Here is a 27,280-nt window from a genome sequence, read left to right as displayed (position 1 = left end):
GCATGCACCCAATCTCCTATAACTCTATCTCTCTAGCCCCCATATTTGGCATTTTTTTAATGATCACATAGGTTAATTACCAGCCCCGCTGGATAGAGTATGAGGTAAAGGAGAGTGCCTAACAAAGAAAGTCTCGAGAGCTGGAGTGGCAGAGTGTTTGCCTTGCATACACTTGGCCAGGGTTCCATTCCTGGAACCACATATAACGCCGCCAGGAGTGATTCCTGAGCACAAAACCAGAAGTAAGCCCTGAGCAATGCTGGCTGTGGTCCCAAAACAAAACGAACAAAAAAAAGGGGGAAAAATCTCTGAGCAATTTTGGAGGGATAATGAATGAGTGGATGAAGATGTTACTTGGGCATATCTGGGTCTTGGTGCTCCTCCCTTTTACCTTAAGGGTAATGGAACTGCAAGGAGCAATTCCAAAGTGGTAGAAAGGAAAAGAATTTGGGGTGAAATACACCAACTTCCTTTTTTGAATGGAGTCTTCTGGAATGTTCTATTCTTTTTTTTTTTTTTCCCCTTTATTTTATTTTATTTTTTTTAAAGTTGTAGATTTACAATTTTTTGTGCTTTGGTTTCAATTATACAATGATCAGATACCCATCCCTCCACCAGTGCCCATTTTCCACCACCATGGATAATATCCCTCCCACCCCCATCCCCCCATCCCCCCGTCTCTGTGGCAGGGCAATCCCCTGTGTTCTCTCTCTCCTTTTGGGTGTTGTGGTCTGCAAAAGAGGCATTGAGTGGCAAACATGTTCAGTCCATAGTCTACTTTCGACATGCATCTCCCCTCCTGGGAGGATCCTCCAAACATCCTTTATTTGGTGCTCCCTTCTCTATCTGAATAGCCCTTTCCTCTAGGATACCCGGCTGGCCTCTAAGTTATGGAGTAATCCTCCTGGTGCTGATCTCAGCTATTCTTGGGTATTAATCTCATACTTTGTTACTTTATATCCCCCAGATGAATGCAATCTTTCTATGTCTATCCCTCTCTTTCTGACTCATTTCGCTTAGCATGATACTTTCCATATTGTACCACTTGTATGTAAATTTCATGACTTCATCTTTTCTAAGAGCTACATAGTACTCCATTGTGTAGATGTACCAAAGTTTCTTTAACCAGTCATCTGTTCTTGGGCATTCAGGTTTCTTCCAGTTTCTGGCTATTGTAAAGAGGGCTGCAATGAACAAACAAGTGCAGATGTCACTTCGACTATACATTTTTGCCTCTCTGGGATATATTCCCAGGAGTGGTATTGCTGGGTCAAATGGGAGCTCAATTTCTAATTTTTTGAGAATCGTCCATACTGTTTTCCAGAAGGGCTGAACCAGTGGACATTCCCACCAACAGTGAAGGAGTGTCCCTTTCTCGCCACATCCACGCCAGCATCGGTTGCTTTTGTTCTTTTTGATGTGGGCCAGTCTCTGAGGTGTGAGATGGTATCTCATTGTGGTTTTGATCTGCATCTCCCTGATGATTAATGATGTAGAGCATTTTCTCATGTGCTTTTTTGCCATGGAATGTTCTATTCTTTTCCAATCCTCCCCCACCTGGAGCTGTGACCATATTCCATGATTATTTTCCATTTCATCAGTCATCAGGCATGTTACTGAGATCCTGCATGATCTAACATCAAAGGCATGGCTGACTTTTTCATTACTAATAAAAAGTCACTGGCATCAACATAGGCTTATGTATTTTAGTGCCAACAAAATTCCAGTAATCCTGCATAGTAGTGAGTAGTGTAGTATTAATTTACAATTCCCAACAGTTAAAAGAAACTACACATCACTTATGTGTCTCTCCAAACATAGAAAGGTTAAGCAGCAGCAATTCAATCAAACCAGTCCAGTTTTCTTCCAATGTATGGCTATTACAGCCTCAATGAATTGAAAATTCACTTTTAAGAATGAGAATGAGGCATCAGTGACTCTAGGGAGCACCAGAAAGGGGAAAAGCAAAACACAAAAACCTACAAACTTTAAAAACTATGAACTTTCTATAACAATAAAACTATAAGCAATCTGGCCTTTTTCTGTTATAAAAATGATCAAGAGTCAGTTGAATGATTAACATGTAAGTAAATAATAATAGCTCAAATTAACTGAGCAAATTAACTCTCTGTAGCACTGCCCTCCCATTGTTCATCAATTTGCTCGCGTGGGCCCAGTAATGTCTCCATTGTAAGACTTGTTGTTACTGTGTTTGGCATATTGAATACGTCACGGGGAGCTTGCAAGGCTTTGCCATGTGGGCAAGATACTCTCAGTAGCTTGCCGGGCTCTTGGGCGGGGCAGAGGAATAGAACCCGGCAGTGTGTAAGGCAAACATCCTACCCGCTAGTGTTATTTAAAAAATATTTTGATTAAAATATTTTGTTTGTGTTTTTTTGACCATACTCCAGTTGTGCTCTGGGTTTACTCCTAATTCTATCCTCAAGGGTCACTCCTTCCAATGCTCAGGCGACAGTATGTGGTACCTGGTAACCTGCCTGCCAAGGCAAGAATCTGTCTTTGTGACCCCTGATTTCTTCTTCTTTTTATTTTTTGCTTTTTGGGTTATGCCCAGCGATGCACAGGGGTTACTCCTGGAGATGCTTGGAGGACCATATGGGAAGCTGAAAATTGAACCCAGGTCGGCTGCATGCAAGGCGAATGCCCTACCCGCTGTACTGTTGCTCAGCCCCAATTTCTTCTTTAAACCAAGCACCTGTTATGCTCTAAGAATATAGAAATATGATAGACTACATTTGTCCTTTCCATTCCTGCCAGAAAAAGAGCTCAATGGGCTGAGCACATATTTTGCAAGGAGGGCAAAGATTTGATTGCTCTCCAGCAGCTCACGGTTCCAAGCACCACTAGGAGTGATATCCAAAGAGGGAGAGCCCCTGAGCACTGCTGGATGTGTCACCCCATCAATCACCCCTGCCCCCCAAAAAACACTAACAGAAGTTCTGTTCTTACTCCCTTAAATTGACTATTCAATGTGTGTCCTTCAAAATGAACTTATACTGTCTGCTTTTTTACAAATAATGATATTTATCCATACATATTCTTTTGACTTAATTATATGCTAGTAATAGCTAAAACTGAGTGAAATACAAACTGGTATGAGCACAATTTACTAGTGTAACTACCCACAACAACCTTGATTTACAATTTACAGAAAAGTGAGGCATAAAGTAACTGGCCTAAAGGTTAAATTACTACTAATTGTTGCTCTGCACTTTGCTATTCCATTTAGCAATTTACCACGGGCACATTCCCTAGTCAGTTCATATGGTTATGCCTCATTTGTTGAGATTGCACAGCATTCGCCTTATGGATAAGTTGCAATTTAATTATACAATCTCCCACTGGTGCTTATAAAGTTATTTCTCAATTCTGTGATGGACATCTGTATATATCAGATTTTATGTCTTCATGCTAAATTACTCTTTGGGAATGCCAGGTCATGGAGAATATGAATTTTCTTTTTTTCTTCAAAATGTGGCAGAGCTGTAGAGACAGGCCCCAAGATAAATGGAAATGACCCATCTGGATTTCCTCTGCTGGTATTGTAGCACCATCTGTCCCCACACCAGCACGAAGCAGCAAGGAATGGGAAAGATTCAGGTGCTGAGAATGTGAAATTTTAATCAAAAATGATTTTACAGAGAAAATATTCATTATATGCGTAACCATTTAAATAACGGAAAAGAGAAAAACGTAACAGAGTAGATATGGTGACTCCAGTTTATTAAAAACTCAGTTATCTAAAATTGGAAACAAGGGAAATGCAAAATATAAATCTGTAATGAGTTAATTAGTGTCCTCTATAAATGAATATAAAAGGATTACAAATTAGAAGAGGGAACACATTGCAATACTGAAAAGAAAGCTTTTTAATAAGTTACTACTGTTCATCTGGCCATTTACTAGAGCCAGTTACTACTTTATTTTTTTAAATTTTTATTTTATTTTATTTTTTTTGCTTTTTGGGTCACACCCAGTGATGCACAGGGGTTACTCCTGGCTCTTCCCTCAGGAATCACTCCTGGCCGTGCTCAGGGGAACACATGGGATGCTGGGAATTGAACCCGGGTTGGCCATATGCAAGGCAAATGCCCTACCCACTGTGCTATCATTCCAGCCCTAGCCAGTTACTAATTTAGTCACTACATTTGTTACCGTGTTTATTCCCATCACAACTAGAAGGCATGTATTTTTACCGCTATTTTACAGATGAGAAAAATTCTGAGATTTATACTCATATACACTCATATAAAAAGATGTACTTTATTCTTTGCCTTACTTCTAAAATTAATTAATGTTACTGAATATTACTTGAACATTATGTACTTTCACATGCTTCAACTATCTTAAATGACTTTATTTTGGTTCTATAAGGGCATACTTATTACTATACATAATAAGTAATTCTTATAATTATGCTTATGTTCTTCTTGCATAACTGACATCTTCAATTTTTATTTTAAGATTCATGGATCACATTCCTTAAATCAAATTCTGTTTTATTTCTAAGATATGCTGTCTTATATTACAGAATAAAAAGTCAAGGTTAATTATATATTTCTTTCTATAGACATCAGCTAATGATCTTTTTTATTTTTCATCCAATAAATACTAAAAATATGCTATAAGACTAGCTTGTCCATGACACTTCTAAAAATAGTATTGCAAAAGAAATTTTTCCTGTTCATTTCATCATCTTAAAAGGTAGAGCATTACATTCAATTTATACCTTTTTCATTTCATCCTCAAATGCCTTTTCCAAATACTTATATCTCCTGATGAGTTTATTGAAGACCTAAGCAAAGAAGAAAATGACAAAATATCACACAATTATTAAAAAAGCAAAAGTTACCTAAATACAACTTAACTAGAACAAAAATCTACAATATACAGATGTACAGTTAAACTTGCTTATACTATGATATGAATACTACAATCATTATAAATAAATTATTATTATGACATTGGGAAGAAAAATGAATCAAAATGTACATGCAGAATAAGAAAACAATAAGCAGGTAAACAAAAATAATGTATTGTAGGATAATACTGTTCTGTCCTTCCTGCATAACCTCAGGAATAGTTGATAGTTTATTGGACTGAGGAAAAGAGAAAAACACCTTAAGAGGTATCTTGCCCTTGAGCAGTCAGGAAGGGCTTTCTTATGTTGATTTGGCTACCTGACTGGGTGGAGTGTCAGCCCAGACTAGAAGGGTGCTGGAGAAGGAGAGAGCAGGGTGAAAAGATGGACTACCGAGAGACTAGCAAGGGGAACATGTGCTTGAGAGAACCTAGGCCCTCCACAACATAAGTTCTTCTATGGGATAAACTTCCTTGTAATAAACTGCCACTAAGATCAACCGGCCTGGCCCTCGTCTCTTCCTTCATCTGCCCTTGGCCAACAGCCGTCCCGATGCAGGCTACACACAGCAGCTCTAGGGCACCGAACGCGGGCGGTGAGATAGAGCCGTCCAGAGAGCCCGCGAACACACAACCTTCTGCATGCATAGTTTTTTACAATGTATTAAAACAAAAATAATGTAATTTTAAAACTATAAAATGCAGAGATAAAAATAAATAAAATGAAGAGGTTACAGATATAGTTAGTCATAAGGAGAAAAACATGATAGAAGAATTCAGGAGAGAGTATATTCTAATCTATCTTCAGCAAATGACTAAAATGTAATATAATTCAATGATACCAAAATGATTATAGAGCCCCACAATCCAGTTAGATTTCTTATGCAGGGTATTACAACTAAGCTCTTTTAAAATGGAACCATGTTTTTGATGAAGACGGATTGAATGTTTGTGTTCCTCAATCATAATTTAAGGACGTATTACTCCAAACAACTGAATTTGGAGGTAAAGTCTTGAGAAGTAATTCAGGTTAAATTAAGTTCTATGAGTGGAATCTGAATCTAGTAAGACTGATGATCTTATAAATAAGCCAGGAGGAGAGTCGTGACTAAATTGTCCAGCATCTTGACTGTAGACTTCTCAACCTCCCAAATTATGACAAATAAAATCCTGTTTAAACTCTCCAGTTAGTAGGTATTTTTACAGTAGTGTTATTGTAGCCCAAGTACACTAACACATTTTTATTGAAACAGATTTTGTAAATATTAATTCAATAAGCACAGAAATGATTTCTAAATAAGTCATTTTTTGAATATCCAAATGATATGCTCTCATTTAACTTTCAGTGTACTTATTTCTAAATACAATCAAGGTGAACTTTGGGAGTAAAAATTAGAATATTGCCCTTAATGGGGAAATAATGATGACTCGAGAAAGGAATTAATACGCAACAAGAAAAAACAAAGAATGAAGCTCATCAGGAAAACTAAAATAGTCTGTAAAACATGTTGTGCTTATAAAAATCTAATTATTTTTATTTTTAGTTCTGGAGCCACACCCAATAGTTCTTAATGCTTGGGCTCAGGAACTATGGGTTCCAGGGGGATCAAACCTGAGTAAATTGTGTGCAAGGCAAGAGTCCTACCTGTTATACTGTCTTTCCAGATGCTGTAATTATTAACTTTAACAAAAGTTCTATGTGGATGGTGAGACAGGTGAAACATCATTACTTAGAAGACATGGAAATTGTTTCTAAATATTAAAGTAAAAGGTAAAGGCCCTCCCGTTGATCGTCGATTTGCTCGAGCGGGCCCAGTAACGTCTCCATTGGAGACTTTGTTGTTACTGTGTCTGGCATATCGAATACTCTCGGTAGCTTGCCGGGCTCTCCGAGAGGGGCGGAAGAATCGAACTCAGGTCAGCCATGTTGGCCGCTTGTAAGGCAAACGCCCTACCCGCTGTGCTATCGCTCCAGCCCTTCTAAATATTAGAGCTCACAAATAGAATTCAGAAATTCTGATTATTAGTAAAATGCCCTTATCTACAGACCAAAAAAAAGGAGTCAGTTTATCAGAACTAGGCTTCTGAACTGACGATACAGAATTTAATATTCATTTAACCCAGGTGTTTGTAACCACTTACAGAGTCAAGCCAAAAATCTCTGGTCCCAGGTAGAAACTTGTCTACCTGATCCCAAATGTTTCATCTTTTGACCCGTTTTTAAAGATTTCCTGTTCTTTTAATCTTACAGTCACAGATTTATTAACTAGAAAATGGGAAATAAATCACTTTGCTAACATTACATATACTTAAAAGTTTTTGATGTTTAAACTCTTTCTTAATGGCCACATATTCCCAATTACTTGGATTTTGCATATTTTATTCCATTTTAATAGCTAAATAACACCTAAACTGCAATCACTCAGCTTCCGGGGTACTTCCTATGATCTCTTTCATTTGTGTTTTGAAAAGCTACAAGATCTAGGTCTTGTCATTAGAGACTTGTGGGGATTAAAACTGAGTTTACAATGAATCAGTAATAGGAATCAAAATCGGAAAAGCATGGATTCTAAACTGGAGTATTACAACGCACATGTGTTCAGCTTTCTTGGACAGTACACAAGGTCCATTATTCACTTCTCCCAGTCCTGATGACCTTTCCTAATTTAGTTTCTTTAATGAATGCAACAGAATACCTCAAGTTTTTAAATAAAATTTCCTTAATTACTACTGAGTTTAAATAAGTCTTCAGTTTTTTCCCCACTTTGAAATGTCTCTGTCTCTTCTTAATGAGATAGTTGTCTTTTTCTTAATGACTTGCAATTTTTTATTTCCTGCGGTAATGAATCCTTTATAGGTTTTATACATTTCAAATACCTTCTTCCTGCTTTCATTTTAGTAGGTATGTAATAGCCTGTTACTATGAATCACAAACCTAATTTAATTAGCACTCTGATAGACCTCTACATGGCTTTCATCCTTTTTATAAGCAACCCTACTGAGGACACCACTGCATGTGTTTTTTTATACATGTGGTCACATTATCTAAAGTAAAATGTCCTGGTAGTCGAATTTCTAGGCTGAAGGAAATGTACCATGAAAGGAGTGCCAAATGGGCCTTCCTAAAAGTTGCATCAATTTGTAACCCCGCCAGCAATTATGTGGTATCTCATCCCTCAGTGTCCCATACAAGTAAAAATACATCCCCCCCCACCAATGACGACCTTGTTACAGTTTCACGCCCACTGTATTATTAAGAAGGCAACTGAGTGGGTTTTTTTTTTTTTTTGTATGTTTAGAGACCAGAGGCAAGATTTAGCAGTGCATATAAAACACGCACCAGGACAAAAGGTTTCCTTAAGTACTGCCCAAAAGGCCCTGGTGGTGCCCAGTACCCGGGGTCCTAACATGAATTCAAGCTCCTGCCTAGAGAGGCAAATATTTCTGGGAGTGGTTCCTGGCCCTGAGCACTGCTTGGCAGGCTAAAAAAGAAAAAAAGAAAAAAAAAATCAGAAAGGAGAGGGAAGTGGAGGGGAGGTCTATACCTGAGCATAATTTCGGATGGTTTCATGATCTTCATTTGCTGAAAACACACAGTGGTTGGTCATCTTGGTCTTGTCCCCATCATCAATGCGTGTTCCTCCAGGGGCTGTAAATAATAAAGAAATTGTAGTTAGGATAATGCTAAAATGAGAAAAGTATTCGCGAAACTGAACAATTCCTCTGTATCAGGAAGAATAGGAAAAGTGCGTAGGAGTCACACAGAACTTCCTTAGTTGGGCTGGGCATATGGCTCAATGTTAAAGCAGATGCCCAACTTGTGTATCCCCAATTTGAATCCCAAGGTGGCTAATTTTTTTTTTTAAATGAAAAGGTGTACATGTTTAGATATATATGTTAAGTATTTGTCCATGTTTCTAGGATAGTTCAAATTGGTAGTTCCATTTTATACTCCCACCATGATACCTAAGGGTGCTATTCATTTACTTACCTTTTCTAGATCTCATCATTATAACCCTCGGTCATTTCGAAGTATATCTTTTACTATGGAAGCTAAAGAATAAAATTTGCTCGGTGAACTTAATCTACTTATACTCAATGCAGTTACTGATAACATCAGGACATGATCTCTATTTAGGCTGGATAATATTTTATTAGACTTCAGTTCATCAACCCCACAATGAACCAGAGCTAGCTTTTATAGTAGATCTCATGAGTTTCTCCTTGAGTAGGCATTAAATGTTCCCTCCCCCGCTAACCCAGTTATCCATGCAAGTTTGAACAGAATGCACTCTGACTTCTTGCCATATGTATCTTATTACCCAGCAGCTGCAATGCTAAGAGTGTTTTATTTTCTCTCATCTTTCTCCCATAGTATACTTGGTATCATCAAATAAATGTGCTAGAATAATGTCCCTTTTGTATATAATTCAACTTTCCACATTCAAAGTTGAGTAAGTCTCAATGGTAGTTACAAGCAATGGGTGATTAGCTACATAAACAGAAGTTCAGTGTTAGGTAGTAAATATACAAAAAAAAATGTTATAAAATAGGCAAGAATACCATCAAGTAAATAGTACCTTTCTTTTAGTGTACAACTGCCTTGATTTAACTTGTGAGAAGAGATCTTTTGGTAAAAAGAGCTACACAAAGCCAACTTTACTTTTATCACAGAGACAGGCAACTTGAAACTCAACTGAGTTACTTTCTTAAGCTTATCACTTCCCTGTGAGATGCAGACTTTAGTACCTAGTTTTATAAGTAATTGAGCTTTTAGAGAAGGTAGATCCTTGAGAGGTCTACTTTCATGCAGTCAATCTATGCTCAATAAGTTGCTATAATGCCTGACTTACCAAGCATACTGCCAGCCACCAGGATATCGAAGAGTGTGTCTGCATAGCGACGATAATCTAATCTTGATCCTGTGGAGTCCAGGAACTTGGCTACAGCTTCAAGATCATCACCAGCTTCATTAAGCCCCTGGACAAGTGTATCCCGGAAGACCGTGGGTTCGAATTTCTCTTTTTCATCTGTAATGCAAAAGTTATGATATTAATCCCTATTTGTACACATTTCCCAATGCAGTTATCTGTATATGGTATGATGATTCAAAAGTTAGAGGACAATTTAAATTTTTCTACCAAATTTTTAATTTCTTGGTTTAACATTTATCCAAATAAATTAATTCTGCTTAAAAGGGTCATAGGAGAATATCGATGCTATTCTAACACATAATAAAAAATGATGATTGATCATTTGTGCAATTTATATAGGTGAAGCAGCATACTAAATCTAACCACTTGATGGAAAATATGTAAAATTTGTTGCATCTAAGATACTGAAAAACAATAAGGGAGGCAGAAACACTTAGGAATAAAGGTGAAGATATAAGCAAAGACTAGAGGAAATAAAAATAGAACACTCCTTCACAATACAAATTATTTCATTGAACTTAACTATGCTATGTATATCATGAATTATGTCTGCATATTTATATCCTAAGAGCTAATGTTCTTATATACATATTGGTCTCATGATCACTAGATACTCAAAAATAATAGAAATTCCAAGCTGCTTTTCTTTTTAGCTGGAGATTTATACAATGGATACTTACATAAAATTAAAATAGATATTTAAAATATTAAGTGAAGAAAAATTCTGAGATGAGTTGCATAACCAACTTTTGCGAATTTTTTTAATACTTGGCTAATGGTCAGATAAATGGATTCTTGAATCTACTGTATTCAAAGTGTAATGATTTCACATATTTCATTTCCTCTGGAAAATGTCTTCTATAAATTCATGAGAGAATGTTAAAAAATTAAGTAATATCAAAGCATTTTTATGAAGTTTTGAATTTGTGAATCCCATGAAAAGGCTCTTAAGACCTTTAAAGATAAAGACATGATGCAGTTCTCTTGGGGGCCAGAGAAATAGTACAATCGGTAGTGCACTTGTACTGGACACAGTGGACCCCGGTTCCATTCCCAGCACTCCATATGACACCCTGAGCATTACCAGGAGTGATCCCTAAGGCACAGAGTCAGAAATACACCATGAGCACATCCAAGTATGGCCCCAAACCCAAAAAAAAGTTCTAAATCATTTGAATTCAGGAAAGAAAAATAAAACATGACACAGATAGACCACTCCTCAGCACAGCAGTCAGAGGTCATTTCAAGCATTTTACTTTGGCAGCTGTACAGGGATTGAATTTTTTAATACAATACAATGCAATATACGACAAGCATTTCTTTCATATAATACATTGTTAGACTTACTAAAATGTTTGTAATAAGAGATTTACCTAACATATGATACAAGTTCACTGAGTTAGCCAAAAGAACAAGAAACTAAGCACAAAAAAAGATGAAGCATTACATTATCAATAAAGATAAAATGTTAGAAAAAAGTAATAAAATAGAGTTGTGCTGTGAATGTCATGCATAAAGTTATGATAATATAAATCCTAAATAGCTTAGCTAAGATTGTGGTATGATGAAAGGATATAGTACAGGCAAAGGTAAAGGTAAAGGCCCTCCCGTTGATCGTCGATTTGCTCGAGCGGGCCCAGTAACGTCTCCATTGGAGACTTTGTTGTTACTGTGTCTGGCATATCGACTGTGTCTGGCATATCGACTGTGTCTGGCACAGGCAGGCAGCACATATATACAATGCCTCCGACAGAAATTGAAAAATAAGTCACAGGAGGTTATCTGGCTGCATGAATGTAAACATTAAAGCACAAGCCCAAGCATAAGCATCCTGTTGTTCATCAATTCCCTCGAGCAGGCACCAGTAACGTCTCCTTCATCCTAGCCCTGAGATTTTAAAGAGCAATTTCAATGCTCTTTCAGGATTAGAAGAATGAGACCCATCATTGTTACTGGTATTTGGCATATTGAATACGACATGGAAGTTTGCCAGACTCTACCGTGCGGGCAGGATGCTTTTGGTAGCCTGCCAGGTTCTCCAAAGGGAAAAAAAAAAAAAAAGATAATAAGATGTTGCGCGGCTGCAAATGCGGCCATGCGCTTCCGGGAGCTAAATTTTATATTCTCTGCGTCTTGGCCGTTGATGAGATCAACCTGGCGCTGGCAGCAGCTGGTGGGTATGATACCTACCTACTGGAAGATGGGGGTCTGGTTGGAGAAGTCCCAGTCCCAATCCGAGTAGGCTTGGAGACCTCAGTCCTGGGACCCGCATGCCTGGGTTCCTCTGCCAGTTCTTTCATGCATGAGGCCCGTGTGGATGTGTGGAGAGTGGTTCCAGCATGGCCGTGGCTGGCTCCGGAGGTCCTCAGCTGCTGGGACTCTGCTCGGGGCGGGGAGGGGGGAGAGAAACTCAACCCTCCCCCCTCCAAGGGGCCCCAGTGAGGACAGCCAGGCGCGGGGGCAGGAGACCCTGCACTGTTTTCCTCCAGGAGCTGGATTTTATAGTCTCTGCGTCTTGGCCGTTGATGGGATCAACCTGGTGCTGGCAGCAGCTGGTGGGTATGACGCCTACCTACTGGAAGATGGGGGTCTGGTTGGAGAAGTCCCAGTCCCAATCCGAGTAGACTTGGAGACCTCAGCCCCGGGACCCACATGCCTGGGTTCCTCTGCCAGTTCTTTCAGGTCTCCTGCCCCCGCGCCTGGCTGTCCTCACCGGGGCCCCTTGGAGGGAGGAGGGTTGAGTTTCTCTCCTCCCTCCCTGCCCCGAGCAGAGCCCCAGCAGCTGAGGACCCCTGGAGCCAGCCACGGCCGTGCTGGAATCACTCTCCACACATCTGGACGGGCCTCATGCATGTAAACATTAAAATACGCAGTTAAATAGCTAAAAGAGAGATTTGCTAATCTTACATGTTTTACAGAAGAGTTTGGCTTCTATTAAACCATATGTATAATTTAGATATAATACATTTTGAAGCAAAACAGAAACTGTCTGGTATGTACAGATCAACAATCTTCAATAAAAAGAACAGGATATAAGGAGTTAATGCCACAGCATCAGAACCAAAGAATGACACTTCCATTACCAGTCAGAGTCAGGCAGCATAAGATGCCATAAGCACAGGCACAAATTAACTGCTATTTGTTATGAAAAAAGATAAAAAGTCCTTTTGATGCCATCAGCAAAGAATATGCAAATGTTGATTACAAAACAAAGAGAATAAGGATCTTGTACAGAGAGAGAGAGAGAAGAGAAACTAGAGAAAGATCATGAGCAACTGGGGAGGGGGTAAATCATAGTAACTACTGACTGTATATAGGAGGAACTGAATTAGAAAATTTTGCCCACTACACAGTGTTAAACAAATCTGTAATCCTCTTATTCTTTAGGAGAACGTTTCCTCCCCTGTAGTGTGAAAACATGAAAATTAAAAAACCATGTAAAGTTTTGTGACTTTCTTCTAAAATCATTTGAGGGTATACCCTTACAACATGCTTCCAGGCTGACTCAGGTTGTAGAAACAAGTTTTATGGTTTGAAAATCAGAAATTCAAGGCAGCAGAAAAAAAAAAAGGTTGACGAATAAGGTAAAATCGAAGACTATATTAAGAATTCATGCAGAATTCAAAACTTTGTTTTGAATCTAAGAGGTCTTTAAAAACTATCTTTATAAAACCACCTTCACACTATGGCTATACCTTTCCATAAAATTTGCAAAAAAAATTTAAAGAAAGAAAGGGGCATATGATGGCTGAAGGGCATTAACATAAACACAATGCATTATGTCAGACTAGTCACATGCGGCTTAAAAACTCTTTTGCTAAAGAAAGTGTCCATCTGGAGGAACACCATCTCATGTAGAAAATTATAATGGAAGTTTCAGGAAAGAGGATTTAACTTCTTTGTGCAAAAGCTCTTTGTCATCCGAAACAAGAGTCCATGTAACATAGGCAAAACTTGTGTTTGAGGGCAGTCTAACAAAAATTTGCCACTGCCTCCATGAATTTCTACATGGCAGGTGAAAGAAACATTATGTCTAAAAGCAGGGTCTCAAATTTATAGGTTGGTGAATCATAGGTGTGACACTTAACAATAGCCCTTACACTGATAGAGAAACAAGCTTACTTCTCAACTCCAGTATGCCAATAAGTTAACTAATTGCATAACTTTTTCTGGGAACAAACGTAAGTGGGTAAGTAGTGGAGTATTTTCTAAATGTTAATTAAAAAAAAAAAACCGTAATTCATGCCTGTTTCTGAAGGTTGCTGAGTATAGTAAGAAATATGCATTTTTACACAAACCACTGGGCTGGAGCTAGCACAGCAGTAGGGCGTTTCCCTTGCATGCAGCCAGTCTGGCCGAGCCGGGATCGATTCCTCTGCCCCTCTCGGAGAGTCCGGCAAACTAGAGTATCTCGCCCGCAGGGCAAAACCTGGCAAACTACCCGTGATGTATTCGATATGCCAAACACAGTAACAAGAAGTCTCAAAAATGGAGACCTTACTGGGCCCGCTTGAGCAAATCGATGAACAACGGGAGGACAGAACACACACCACCCTTCTTCACATACACTCCCTCAACACTTTAAGACTTATCAGGTAATTTGGCAAATCCAGTTATTGTAAATGAGAATAAAAGTTGCCAGCGCAGAGCTAAACTTTCAGGAAAGAAACATGAATATGTACTTTTCTGTTGCATGCCTGAAGGGCTTTTCTTTTTTCCTCTCCTACAGTCACTAATTTTAATCATTTCTTAAAAAATTGACAGGAAGGCAAGTTCAGTTATTACACTATTTCAGTTAGCTAAAGTAACAATGGCCTGTGGTTCTTCATTTTAATTTTCACAAGCCAACTGGAGAGCCAAATCTCTTTGGAAAACACACTGCAAAGATGTTCGGACTTCATAAAGAAGGTCAGACTAGAGTGCAATATGCTTGTGTGCCACCACAGTAATTAATCTCAATGCTAAGCAATAAAAAGTATATGTCTGCTCTGATTTGGCACCAGGTACTGTGAGTTTTGCCTGGTCAAGTTCCCTATTGGAGAGATCCTCAAAAAACAGCTATCAAAATGACCTTACAATATCCTTGGTAGTTTTCTTGTTAGCCCACAAAATTGCTGACCAGGCAGCTAAAGTTATCAGCCTCGTTAGGATAGTAAAGGAAAGCACAGAAAACTACCAGGAGGTAATTCACTATCATCCCCTGAGTCACGGTCACGGTCCTCCTGTTGTTCATCGATTTGCTCGAGCGGGCCCAGTAACGTCTCCATCGGAGACTTTGTTGTTACTGTATTTGGCATATTGAATACATCACGGGTAGCTTGCCAGGCTCTGCCATGCGGGCGAGATACTCTCGGTAGCTTGCCGGACTCTCCTAGAGGGGCGGAGGAATCGAACTCGGGTCGGCCATGTTGGCCGCTTGTAAGGCAAACGCCCTACCGCTGTGCTATCGCTCCAGCCCCATTCACTATCAAATGAGGGGAAAAAAAATGAAGTTGACTTTCTTTTCTTCATACTCAGTCAGCAATTTCTCACAAAATGGTCGAAGCTTTTGTTTAAATCTCTAACAAACAGACCTGACTGCCATAAACCCAGATCTGCAAACAAGTAATTTCTTGGGAACCTCTGAGGTACTCCAGCAGTAGTAAGATGCAAGCAGCACTCTGTGGGTCACCAGATAAATCACAGAAAATCAGACATACAGAAAACTTTACGGTTCTAGTGAAGTCAGATTATAAGGGCTCCTTTAACTTGCTGAATCTTGCCTGCTGTTATGCAAGGGTTCTTGAGTCCTCTTAGCTCAGTTAAAGTGAATCAACATCGGACTAATAAAACTATTAGTACTAGAGACCCAGTCTGAGATGAACATGTTGCCTTAGCAGGCCTGCAATGGGCCTCACTGCTGGACACAGGTTTATTATTATATCAGTATCCCTAATACTGTGTTGTGTTGTATGTGTGTGTCTGTGTGTGTATGTTTGTGTGTGCGCACGTGCTTCTAGACTCTATTGTTTCTTGACTGGAGTAGATTCTTTTCAGTTACATATATCGCTTCCCCCTTCTGGCCTATCTTACACAATGAGATAATAAATGCATACTGGCTGGTTGCAACACCTCATATTCAAAGGACCTTCCATTTCACAGGAGTTCACAGGGGAAATGTGGGAGGAACACAGTTTGGAAGAGGACCAAGTAGAGGAGGTGATTCAAGTTAAACCTGTACTTGGCTTACAGGGAAGAAGAAGTGAGGAAAGAAAGCAGAAAAAGGAGAATACAAGGGAGAGAATAAAACAACTGTTTTTTTTTTTTTGGTTATTTCCATTTTATTCATTTCACTTTGTAGTGGTCATATGAAGCGTTCTAGCCTATAGCATTTAGAGGTAAACTCATCCTTACTGTCATCTAGTGAGTCGTGTAAATTCCTTCAGTCCAAAAGATCTACTTCTCTTTCAACATGACTAGACTTGCTACATGCACAGCATTGTAAGAGAATCCCCAGTGCCAAGTGCTGCCTCAACACTGGAAATGTCCCAGGCAGATGCTCTGGGTCATCAGTTCAACAGTAACTCCTCATAATAATTGCACAAAGGCTTCATAATCAGCAATGAAGCCTGCAGAAAGGCAATGGACCATTATGTATCTTTATATACGAGACTTTATTTTTGGTTTTGGGGCCATACACTATGATACTCAGAACTTACTCCTCTCTCTGCACTCAGGGAACACTCCTGGTCGGGATCAGGGGACCATACGAAATGCTGGCAACTAAACCTGGGTCAGTCACATGCAAGGAAAGCACCCAACTTCCAGTACTATCTCTCAGACCCTATATAATACTTCCTTACATATTTTCTTGTCACTCCTGCATTGGTAGACTCAGTAACTGCATATCATGTTTCTTGTTTAAAATTTTCTTATATGCATATTATTAGGCAAAATAGACTAAATATTATTATTGTTCAAATATTTTTTTATATAGCAAGATCATGAGAGGAATACCGAAATAACTTGTAATTCTGAGAGTTGAATGCAGAATTTCAGGATCTATATCCAGAGATCACAAAAGTTACAGTTAGGTCAGTTGGATGATAACAAGGATCTGCCCAACTTTTTATATATTTGAACCAATAAACACACAGTAAGTACAACTTACCCCTTTTCCGAGTTTTGAACCGCTGGCCTGTTAGCACTGGCTTCTGATGCTTATTCATAAAATTTCTGAAACAAAAATGATTCTTCATTTAAAATAGGCAGCTCATATAAAAAGATAAGGCTAGTAAGTATCATAAGTTTCACCCACATTGATTATTCTTTCATAAATAATTATTATACATATATAACTAGGGGTAGAGCAATTCCTTTACTAGGAATTCATTCTATAGTTCATAAACACATAAGAAAGAAAATACATGCGTGTAAAAACGTTTTGTTCCAGTACTATTGGCATCATTAAAACATGGAAAACTTAAGTTTGATTAGGTAAGCTATGATGCAATTATCAAATAGAAGATCATGTAGCTTTACAGTAGAAATGAATTAGATCTGACTGACATTTCCAGCACTCTGACTACCTCTGGGTTTCTCACTGAACATATGTACCCCTTCTGTAACCCCCAAACTGCCCTGCCTCTTCTTTGTCAGGGTCCCCAGCCTTCCTTCTAGGGAGGTTTTTCCATAGAAAGTAGTCCTGAGACTACTGTCTGCTCTCATTTCAAATGCTTCCTTTTCAAAAATCCCTTCCCTGACCAGTCAGACTAATTCTTTCTCGTTTTATATGGCCACACAGCCTTTAGTATTATGTGCTGTTCTACTTTTATCCATTGTCCGTGGTTCATTTTCCAGATGAGAGTGCAACCTCCACGTGGGTAGGGATTTTTGTAGGGTTTACTCAATACTGTGTTCTTACCTCCAAAAATAAAAAGGAGAAAGCACTTAAGAAATAATTTTCAAATAAGCTGAAGCACTCCTGTGGAATGATGCTCAAATCATTTTTATATGTGAAAAAGTTGAATAAAAAAATATAAAATATAATTGTTTAAAAGGGGTATCTATGACATTTGCTATTCTATGCCAGAAAAATAAGGATTCAAACAATTGTTAATAGATTTTTCATATATTTACCCAAGAGATGAAACTTGAGGTTTTGATATTTTCTATTTTAAAATAAATTTTTTTAAAATACAATAAATTATTTTTGGAAAAAAGGAAAAGCTGTTTGATTAGATATTTTACAAAAGAAAAAAACTCCTACAAATTAAGAACAAGCTGCTAGAAATACGCCTAGACTGCCTAAATTATGAAGACCAAACAATGTAATTGATTCAAACAAATTAGTTACCTTCAAAACTTTCTTAAATCATAATTTGAAACTTTCTAGATTTTCTTTATTATTTTTATCACTACAGGAGCAAGACAATTTATACAAAAAGCATTCAAACAAATTGTTTACTTCTCAAAGTCTTTTTTATTAAGTACATGGAAAATTATCATTCAATACATGTATCAAGTTTATCTTCTTACATCCAGAAGAAACACATTTATCTTCATATAGAAATCACTGATTGAGAGACTAGAGTTAATGGTAGCAGGTAGAGTATTTGCTTTGCACATGGTTGACCTGGGTTTGATCCCCAGCATGCTATATGGTCCATTGAACACTGCGAGGAGTAAATCCTGGATGTAGAGCCAGGAGGAACCCCTGAACATTGTTGGGTTGGTCTAAAGACCAAAAACCAAAACCAGCAACAACAAAAATCAATGATGGGGTGGGACAGAGTGGAGACTGTAGGCTCTTTTCTTGCATGCATCCCATATGGTCCACTGGACACTGCCAGGAGTAATTCCTGCTTGCAGATTCAAGAGTAAGCTCTGAGCACTAAAAAGTGTGCCGCCCCCTCCTCCCCAAAAAAAAGAAAGGAAGAAAAAAAATTACTGACATTAATTGAAACTTAAAAAGTGAAACTAAATTAAAAATGAAGGAATATATCGAAAAAGTAACTTACTTTAAGCAGAGAGAACTCTATAAATGAACTTATTAAGATAAACTTAACACATCAAGTTTAATAAAGGTGACTAAGCCAGAAACCATGCCCTCAAGGAAACAGAGGCTAGTAGGAAATAAAATCCAAATATTTACAGTTCTAGGTGAAACAATAGAACCACAGACCTAGAACAAAAGTAGAGAAAGGGAATGAGTGTTTCTATTATGGGGAGGTTGTGTGAAGGGCAGCCACGTAAAACCAAAGCAATGAAATATTGCAATTCATTGTAAAATTCAGTCATTCAGAAATTTCCTTGTTGGCATTTTCAACAGATACGCTCTGAATGAGCAAACATTTCATAGTGTCACAAGAAAGAAATGAATAAGGAGAAACACATACATGCACACACATCTAACACCATGCAATGAAAATACACAAATATGAATATATATGTGGGCTTTCTCCTATTTCTGCAACTCCTCCAAAACAACAAATATAAGAAGATTTTCTTGGGTGAGCAAAGGAAAACACTTGTTAGGTTAGTGTCTTAGTGATATATAAACCCAGAAGAGTCCAAACTTTTCTGGGGAAAGACAGATCAATGTTTTCATTCTTTAATTAATACAAAGTATTTCTGAAGTGTGAATTCTCTGTAAAAAAAAAAATCAAGGATACCCCTATGACTCCCTAATTGACTCTTTTTGCCCTATTTCTATTTGTTAATTGAGAACTGTCAAACACTAACCTAGGAGAGAATCATTCTACTTCAAAATCTTTGGCTTTTTTATATACTTCCATTCTAAAACACATTAATTTTTTTGACAGGCATTTCTTGTGGGCTTATGTTTCACACCCTTAATATATTCTATAAGAAAAATGATATAATAAATCCAAACTATGGAAATTACAACTTATGCCATTACAACTAATATTAAAACAAAATGAATAAAGAAAAGACTCACCACAAGGTATTAAGACTAAAAATAAAGCTATTCTGTTCACCAAGTCTCTACTGTTTAGCTGTTACTATTTAGAGCAGAGGCTTGGCTTCCGCTAAATTTAGTTCTCCGTGCTACATTATAATCTGGCCAGTGAGGGTCAGCCTTTATAAGGCACTCACTGAAGTCCTGGCCAAAGAAAAACAAGGGCACTTTGAATAGAGGCTGTGCTAGCTTAAACCTGGGAAAATGGCAGAGACAGTAAGAAAGACAGTTCCAATAGATCATTTTATTAGACTGTATTATAATTTACTGACTTGAAGCAAAAGAATTAAAAAACAAAACAAAAAACTCATGAGTTTAACAAAACCCTCAAAATCAAATTTGTCTAGAGAACTGTGCATCATTAAGATTTGATTTACATACAAAAAACAACAAGCCCAGCACACACTACCCAAATCGAACAGTTCTGTTCTACTGAGAAGCTGTACTTAGAGGGCCAGAGAAAGGATAGTGGGTAGGAAGATTGCCTTATGTGAGGTCAACCCAGATTTGATTCCTTGTACTCCATATGGTCTCCTAGCCCCACCAGGAGTGATCTCTGAGCAGAACCAGAAGTAAGCCCGAGTACAACCAGGTATAGACCCAAAACAAAACAACAAAACAAATCTGTACATAAAATGGTAAAAACAAAATAAGAGTCAACTATTTCACATGTCATCTAAAACAGCACATTTCCTGAAAATCCTGTAAGTTCCAGGGTCATTAAAATACTAACTAGACCGCATGGGAGCCTTGTGGACAGCAGGTATGAGCCAGGGGTCGGGGGCGATAAAAACCTCATGGGAAGGGGGGCGTTCCGGCCCATCCTACACGCCCTACCGAGGTCACCAGTTGCCCCCCACGAGCGGCTCTCCGGCACGGCCACGACTCCAGAGCACAGAAACCAATCTCTTAATTATCTAACTTTTAGTAGAAATACTTCCAGGGTTAATAAGTAAAATAGCAGAAATCCAAAACCGCGCGGCCGCGATAACGTTTAATTACTGAACCCAGCTGTAGAAAGCAAATCATTTCACAACGCATTTTCAGCATGTCTGATTGGGGGGGGGGGGGGGGTGGTAAACTCTAAATAATAACGGTGCATCTTTTATCGAAACAATGAATCTAGTCAAAGTAGATAGAGTGTTAACTAGAACTCATTTGCCTCACAGGAAATTGGGAGGGGTGGGAGGTGGGGTTCTATTGGGGTTCGTGGTAAAAAATAAGTATTGGTAAAGGGAAATGTGTTTGATATTTACATGACTGAGACCTAAACCTGAAAGCTCTATAACTTTTCCCACAGTGATTCAATAAATAAATAAATTATTAAAAAATACTAAAATAATCCAATAGGTTAAAAAAAATTGAAGTTAGGTATTCCATAATGAAATTAGCATTTCATTCCTATTTAAACAAAACAGAAAGGCTATATCAAAGTATTTAGACACCCAACATATTAGATATGTTTTATTCTGCCTTACTCAACAATCTTCTGTCTTTTGTCCTTTGCATATTGTAACCTTCCCAAACTCTGGAGCTCTGATAATGGACCAACAACATTGGGTCTCAGTCTGTGTTCTAATTTGGCCAGTCTCCCAGTTTACCTTAACTGTCATCTGGAGTGCTGACAGTTCAATGCTGACCTGACATCACCTTTCTTCCTTTTGCAAATAATTTTCTCTACGAGCAAAAGACTTATCTTCAATTGTCCTTATAAGGGGACCTTCTCAGTAACCCAGTAGTTTGCCCCAAGAGACTGATCTTCATTTTTTTTTGGTTGAGTTTATCTCTAAACCTGACTTATATTACATCATACTAATAATATATGCCATGCATATAGTAAGCATCCACTCAAACAACCTCAACTTCACAAATACATATACTATAAAAAAAGGGGAGGGGTCACCATTTTTTCAGTGAAATGTACAGAAAAAGTGTTAGGTTGTATGGTCCACACAGTATATCAGTTGAGAAGACTCAAATCTGCCCTGACAGGCTGAAAAAAGACAAATTAAACAAATGCCATGGTTCTTCTATTCTACTGAAACCAATTTACAGAGTGAACTGGAAAGGGGGGCGGGGGTCCTCCAGAATGTAGTTTGCCAATCTCTGTTGTTAAAATTTTATAAATATATCTGTTTGAGAGGGAAATGTGTTGGAGCCACACTCTCTGATATGGTAGCTGTTTGACAGTTGTGGCTATTGATCCAATGAAATGTGGTCAGTGTAACTAAATGTTTAATTTCATTTAATTTCTATTATTAAAACAGTCAATGCAACTGGTGCTATCATACTATGCAGTACAGTTCTATGGCCAACACACTTATATAAAAATATAAAAACATCTGGTGAATAGGGAATAGGCCATTTTAGGTTTCTTCTCTTAAATTAATGTAGCTCCCAGGAGTATTTTGCTCAAATTTCAAATCAAGTGGCTACAATGAGAAAGAAAAAAACACGAACTTCAAAGTCAAAGTATTTCAGCTTGCAGTCAATATTAATTTAAGACAACAGGGACGAAGATTTTCAATAATACAAAAATAAAAATTATAGGTAATATCACCCCTACTAAAAGTGTTTAATAAGTATACAGTAACTTATTAAAGTATTAGCACACAAAATTGTAATAAAATTGTCACTGAGAGCCCCGGCAAGCTACTGAGAGTATCTCGCCCGCACGGCAGAGCCTGGCAAGCTCCCCGTGACGTATTCGATATGCCAAACACAGTAACAACAAAGTCTCCAATGGAGATGTTACTGGGCCCGCTCGAGCAAATTGATGATCAATGGGAGGGCCTTACTTACTTACTTACTTACTTTATTGTAATATTCTTCTGAAATAATGAGTGACTGGTTTCAAAAATTAGCTACAGAGTGGAAGAGAAAAATTGATCTTTTACTCTATAATCCAAATGAGTGAAATAATTTCCCATAAAAGAAAGAAAATTTTTCAATAATTACAAGCTGTTTTATCCACAAAGGCTAAAGCATAATATACTTGGGGGCTGGAGTGATGGTACAGCAGGCAGGGAGTTTGTCTTGCACTTGGCGGACCCGGGGTCTACCCCTGGCATCCCATATGGTCCTCCGAGCACTGCCAGGAGTAATTTCTGAATGCAGTCAGTAGTAACCCCTAAGCACTGCTGGGTATGACCCAAAAAGTCAATAAATAAACACATAAATAAATAAAACATAATATACTTAATAGAAAACTGGCCTATCCAGGAATCATTCAGGTAATAACATTAAAACATCATTCTTTTCAAAGAAACAAAAATAATCATGTTATCTAAAAGTTGAATCTATTAATGCTTTAAAACATTGGCTACAATAACACTATGCAGTTTGTTACTCAGAATAACATTAGCTTCTCTATACCATTATCGTCATCTTGTAATAGCCTCTTTCTAATCATAATCAGTCAGCTCCTACAAATATTACATTTTATCTGCCAGCAAATTTTGTGCAAATGCTAGTACTTACAATAGAAAAAAAAGCATTAAAAATTAAAAATAGCAATGGTCCAGATGAGGCATTTGCTAATAAAACATTCCTTTAACACAAAAATGTTACAATTAATATTCATAACCTTCCATTCTCATCCCTAATGACATAAAGAAACAATCTATCTTAAAAAGAATGAAACTTTAACAGTCTCTGCTTAAAATTTTTACAATATTTTACATTGAAGGACATTACTGATGGAATCTTAAGCTTTACTAAGCAACTACCTTATATGGAATGAATGATCAAAGCCTAAAGGAACTATTTTGGGGGAACCACAATATTTAACTGTGTTAACCTAAATCTTGCTTAAGAATATTTAAGGGCTACTCGATCACTGAATAACTGAAACCCAAGCACAAAAACTTGTAAGTCGACAACTGTACCTCATGGTGTTCCACGAATAAAAATTAAAAAAAAGTATTTAAGGGCATAATTATTATGGCTCCAACGGTATTTCGTATCTTAAACTCATTAGTATACCTATGTAATTTTAGAAATGCTGGCTATTTTTCTTTCCATTTAATACAAATAGAAATGTTCCAAAATCTTCATTTTAAGTTTCACCATAGAGCCTCTTCAAAAAAATAAATCTGAACAACTACATAATGCCACTTATTTAGTTTCAATGAAGAGAATTTCAAAACCTTTTAAGAGGTATAAATTAGGGGTCTGAGAGATAGTACAGTTGGTAAGGTGCTTGCCTTGCATACAACTGGCATAGGTTCAATCCCCAGCATCCCAGATGGTTCCCTAAAAACCAGCAAGGAATGATCCTGAATAAGTAAGCCCTGAGAAAAGCCAGTGTAGCCCCAAAACAAAACCAAAACACAAGTGGCAGTATAAATTAACCCCTAAAATAATTTGACTCTACCTATCAACTCCTAGTAATCTCTAACTCCCTAGGATGGGTATATCACCTTCCCCGAGCCCTCTCCACCTCCAGATGGAATCTCTCTCAGATCCTTCTCTTCCCCAATAATTGACCAGGTTCATTTAAATTCCAGATGGTCTGATCCTGCTTGGATCATTGTCCAGCTCACTTCCAACTGCCTCTGCCCCCCATCACTGACACACACATGCACACACTCTACAAAGTTTATAGTATATTTTGACTTTTTGAAAATCTAACTTTAAAACTTAGTACTTTGAGTTCGTTTTTAATGCAAAATACACTAAAAGTATTGCTCAGGATAGTTAAGACCCTCTGAATTTCTGTGCACAAAGAACAGGACTTTGATAACTGTGTATGTATAATATTTCAAATTGCAGCTTCTGAGAGTTTAGAGGAAACGGTGGCAAAAATAGTATTAATAAAATTTAGTATAGAGGCTAGGATGCTGTTAAACAATTTACAATGTACAGTTCATGGACAGTCCCATACAATAAAGGATTACCTGACTTGAAATTTCCATAGTACAAGGAAACTCTGGCATTCAAGAAGAAATAACAGTGAGTAAAAGCATCCTAGGCAGTCCTTGTTCCAACCAATGAGAACTGCGCAGGGAGCTCTAACTGTCCCAGAGCAGCATCCATTATTTCTGTGACTAATTAAATTTTGTTTGCCAAACAATAATGTTAGTAACTTCAGAGAAGACAAATTCATCACTGAATAGCTTGTCATAGTAAATCAAAAGTACTAGTTGCATGAACAAAATGATTTTCCACAATTGCTCATGCTGCTAAATGTACTGATCATTTAAATTCTGTGATCTTCAAGATGAGGGCAGAAGATAGGCCATAATACAGCATTTAAGGAGGGAGATAGAAGTGTTGGGGGAACACCAACAGATAAACTTTCTGTTTTTGGATAAACGTTAATAATGGATATTGCATTAATAAGGATAAGAAAAACAAAGAAAGAGGAACTTAAAAAAATGCAGTGCATGGGGTTGGGTAGAGTAAAATAGGTAAGGTGCTAGCCTTGCATCTCTACCACCATATACGGCCCTGCAAATATGGCGAGGAGTGATATAAGAATTATTAAACCCTGAGCTGGGTGTGGTTCAAACCTCCCCAAATAAATAAAATGCAATGTATGACTGAAAGATAAAATTATTCCATATTTGTGACAAAGGAAATTCTATGCAAAGAAGAAATATCAAAATCCAAGATTTTCATACATGATTTTACCTATGGAAGTACACAAGCACTGAACAGCAGTGAAGATGAGCAGTGGGTTTATCATTGTGTTGTATTCCTCTACTAGTTGCCTATATATATTTTTTACTATAATGTACCCAACTTTTATAATCAGAAGGAACTCTTTCAGACTTTTAAAATTGGCAACTGATATAGTGACATCCAAATATAAAATAAAATTTAATGTAATATACTTTAGATTCCAGATTTGAAAATGTCCATATGTAAATGAGAATTGACATTTCTTTATTTTGTATTAAATGGTTTTAATTTATGTACATAGATCAAAATCACATAGTAATCACTAAATGGACCTTACTGATTTATTTTTATAATTATTTAATTTTTCAATTCTTCAAGTTTGATTGGAATAAGCAATATAAGGTAAATTTATGTGCCTATGGAGGCAAGTTGGGACTGGGAGGGAAACTGGGGATATTGGTGGAGAGAAGATCACACTGGTGGGGTTGGAACACTAAATGCTTGAAACAACTGTATGATGAACAACTTTGTAAATCACAATATTTTTAATAAAAATTATTAAAAAAAATAAAATTGGCAACTGATTCCATCAAATCCATACCAAGAGTTCCAAGCAGTATTATTTGTGAATACAGAAAAAGAAACAAAAGGATCATTCTCTACTTTAACTCGAAGGTTCCAAGAATCATCTAGAGGACAATTCCCCAGACCTAACATGGGACAATACACGCCGAACACACCTGATCTCATCTAATATGGGACATACTGTGACAAACTAAGCACTGAAATAATTAGCACAGTAATGGAAAGTAAGCCACTTAATACATAAGAATCTACAGGCCCATACACATAATGTTGCTCTGAAAGAAAGCAAGTTTACCAGTGCACAGGGGAAAGGCGGTAATTGGGCATAAGGGATAAGTAGAATGCCAAGTAATAAACAGAGAAAGAAACATGGAGTCAGAGAATCACTGATTCATGCTAACGTACTTTGTTGTGTATACATGTACAAGGTATTCACTTAGCTCCAAAGCATAGTCACATAAATATACAAAAGAAAAATAGTGACTACAACATGGAGAAGGAACAAGGTAACAATTTAACTGAGTCAATTGTATGCCTTGGCAGATATTTTCCACTAAGGGAAGGGTATTTAAAAAAAAAAAAAAGACAAAACAAAACAAAAAAACACCAACCTGAATCTAATCATGAGAAAACAAATGCATATCTAGGGGTACTCTCTAACCCCTCTCCCGGCTTGTATTATTTTGAAATGTCAAGGTACTAAATTAACAGAGTGAAGTGCCATTCCAGATTAAAGAAATAAAGGATATTACTAAATGAAGTTTGTAATACTATAGTGTAAACTATACAGAGAGCGGGAGAAGGGTTCATATAAGGGATAATTAAACTGCAGTCTACACTGTACTGGCAAATTCACTGGATTTCATTCTTGCATTGAAGTTCTGTAAGAGACTTGTATTCTTATTGTTTCTTATTTTTACGAAGCACACACTAAAGTGGTAGGGAATAAAGAGTAGTGTATGTGGCCAAGCAAGTGAAAACAGAGATTGATAAATGGGACTATCTTAAACTAAGAAGCTTCTGCACCTCAAAAGAAACAGTGACAAAAATACAGACAGTCTACAGAATGGGAAAGGATATTTGCCAAATACACATCCGATAAGGGGTTGATATCAAGGATATATAAAGTACTAGTTGAACTCCACAAGAAGAAAACATCCAACCCCATAAAAAAATGGGGCAACGAAATGAACAGAAACTTTCTCAAAGAAGAAATCTGAATGGCAAAAAGGCACATAAGAAAATGCTCGACATCATTAATCATCAGGGAGATGCAGATCAAAATCACAATGAG

At 37.5% G+C, this 27,280-nt stretch overlaps 1 protein-coding gene and 1 non-coding gene across 2 annotated transcripts in view; both read right to left on the bottom strand.

The window, feature by feature from the left end:
• BZW2 (basic leucine zipper and W2 domains 2) overlaps positions 1-27,280 on the bottom strand; it is a 67,085-nt gene that overhangs the window by 23,548 nt on the left and 16,257 nt on the right. Inside the window, exons 2-5 of the mRNA XM_056118519.1 lie at positions 16,966-17,030; positions 9,735-9,911; positions 8,427-8,530; positions 4,751-4,816 (exon numbers count right to left, since the gene is read on the bottom strand). Coding sequence (XP_055974494.1) covers positions 4,751-4,816; positions 8,427-8,530; positions 9,735-9,911; positions 16,966-17,023 — 405 coding nt within the window. The 5' untranslated portion in view covers positions 17,024-17,030. The remainder of the gene's footprint in view (positions 1-4,750; positions 4,817-8,426; positions 8,531-9,734; positions 9,912-16,965; positions 17,031-27,280) is intronic.
• On the bottom strand, positions 3,492-3,625 carry LOC130027887 (small nucleolar RNA SNORA55). The gene has a single exon (XR_008793098.1). It is a non-coding gene; the product is annotated as a small nucleolar RNA SNORA55 (small nucleolar RNA).

Source organism: Sorex fumeus, unplaced genomic scaffold, assembly GCF_029834395.1.
Source record: "Sorex fumeus unplaced genomic scaffold, SorFum_2.1 ptg000037l, whole genome shotgun sequence".
In the NCBI taxonomy this organism is placed as follows: Eukaryota; Metazoa; Chordata; class Mammalia; order Eulipotyphla; family Soricidae; genus Sorex; species Sorex fumeus.
The sequence above is the reverse complement of the archived record's forward strand: the minus strand, read 5'-3'. Positions and strand labels throughout refer to the sequence as shown.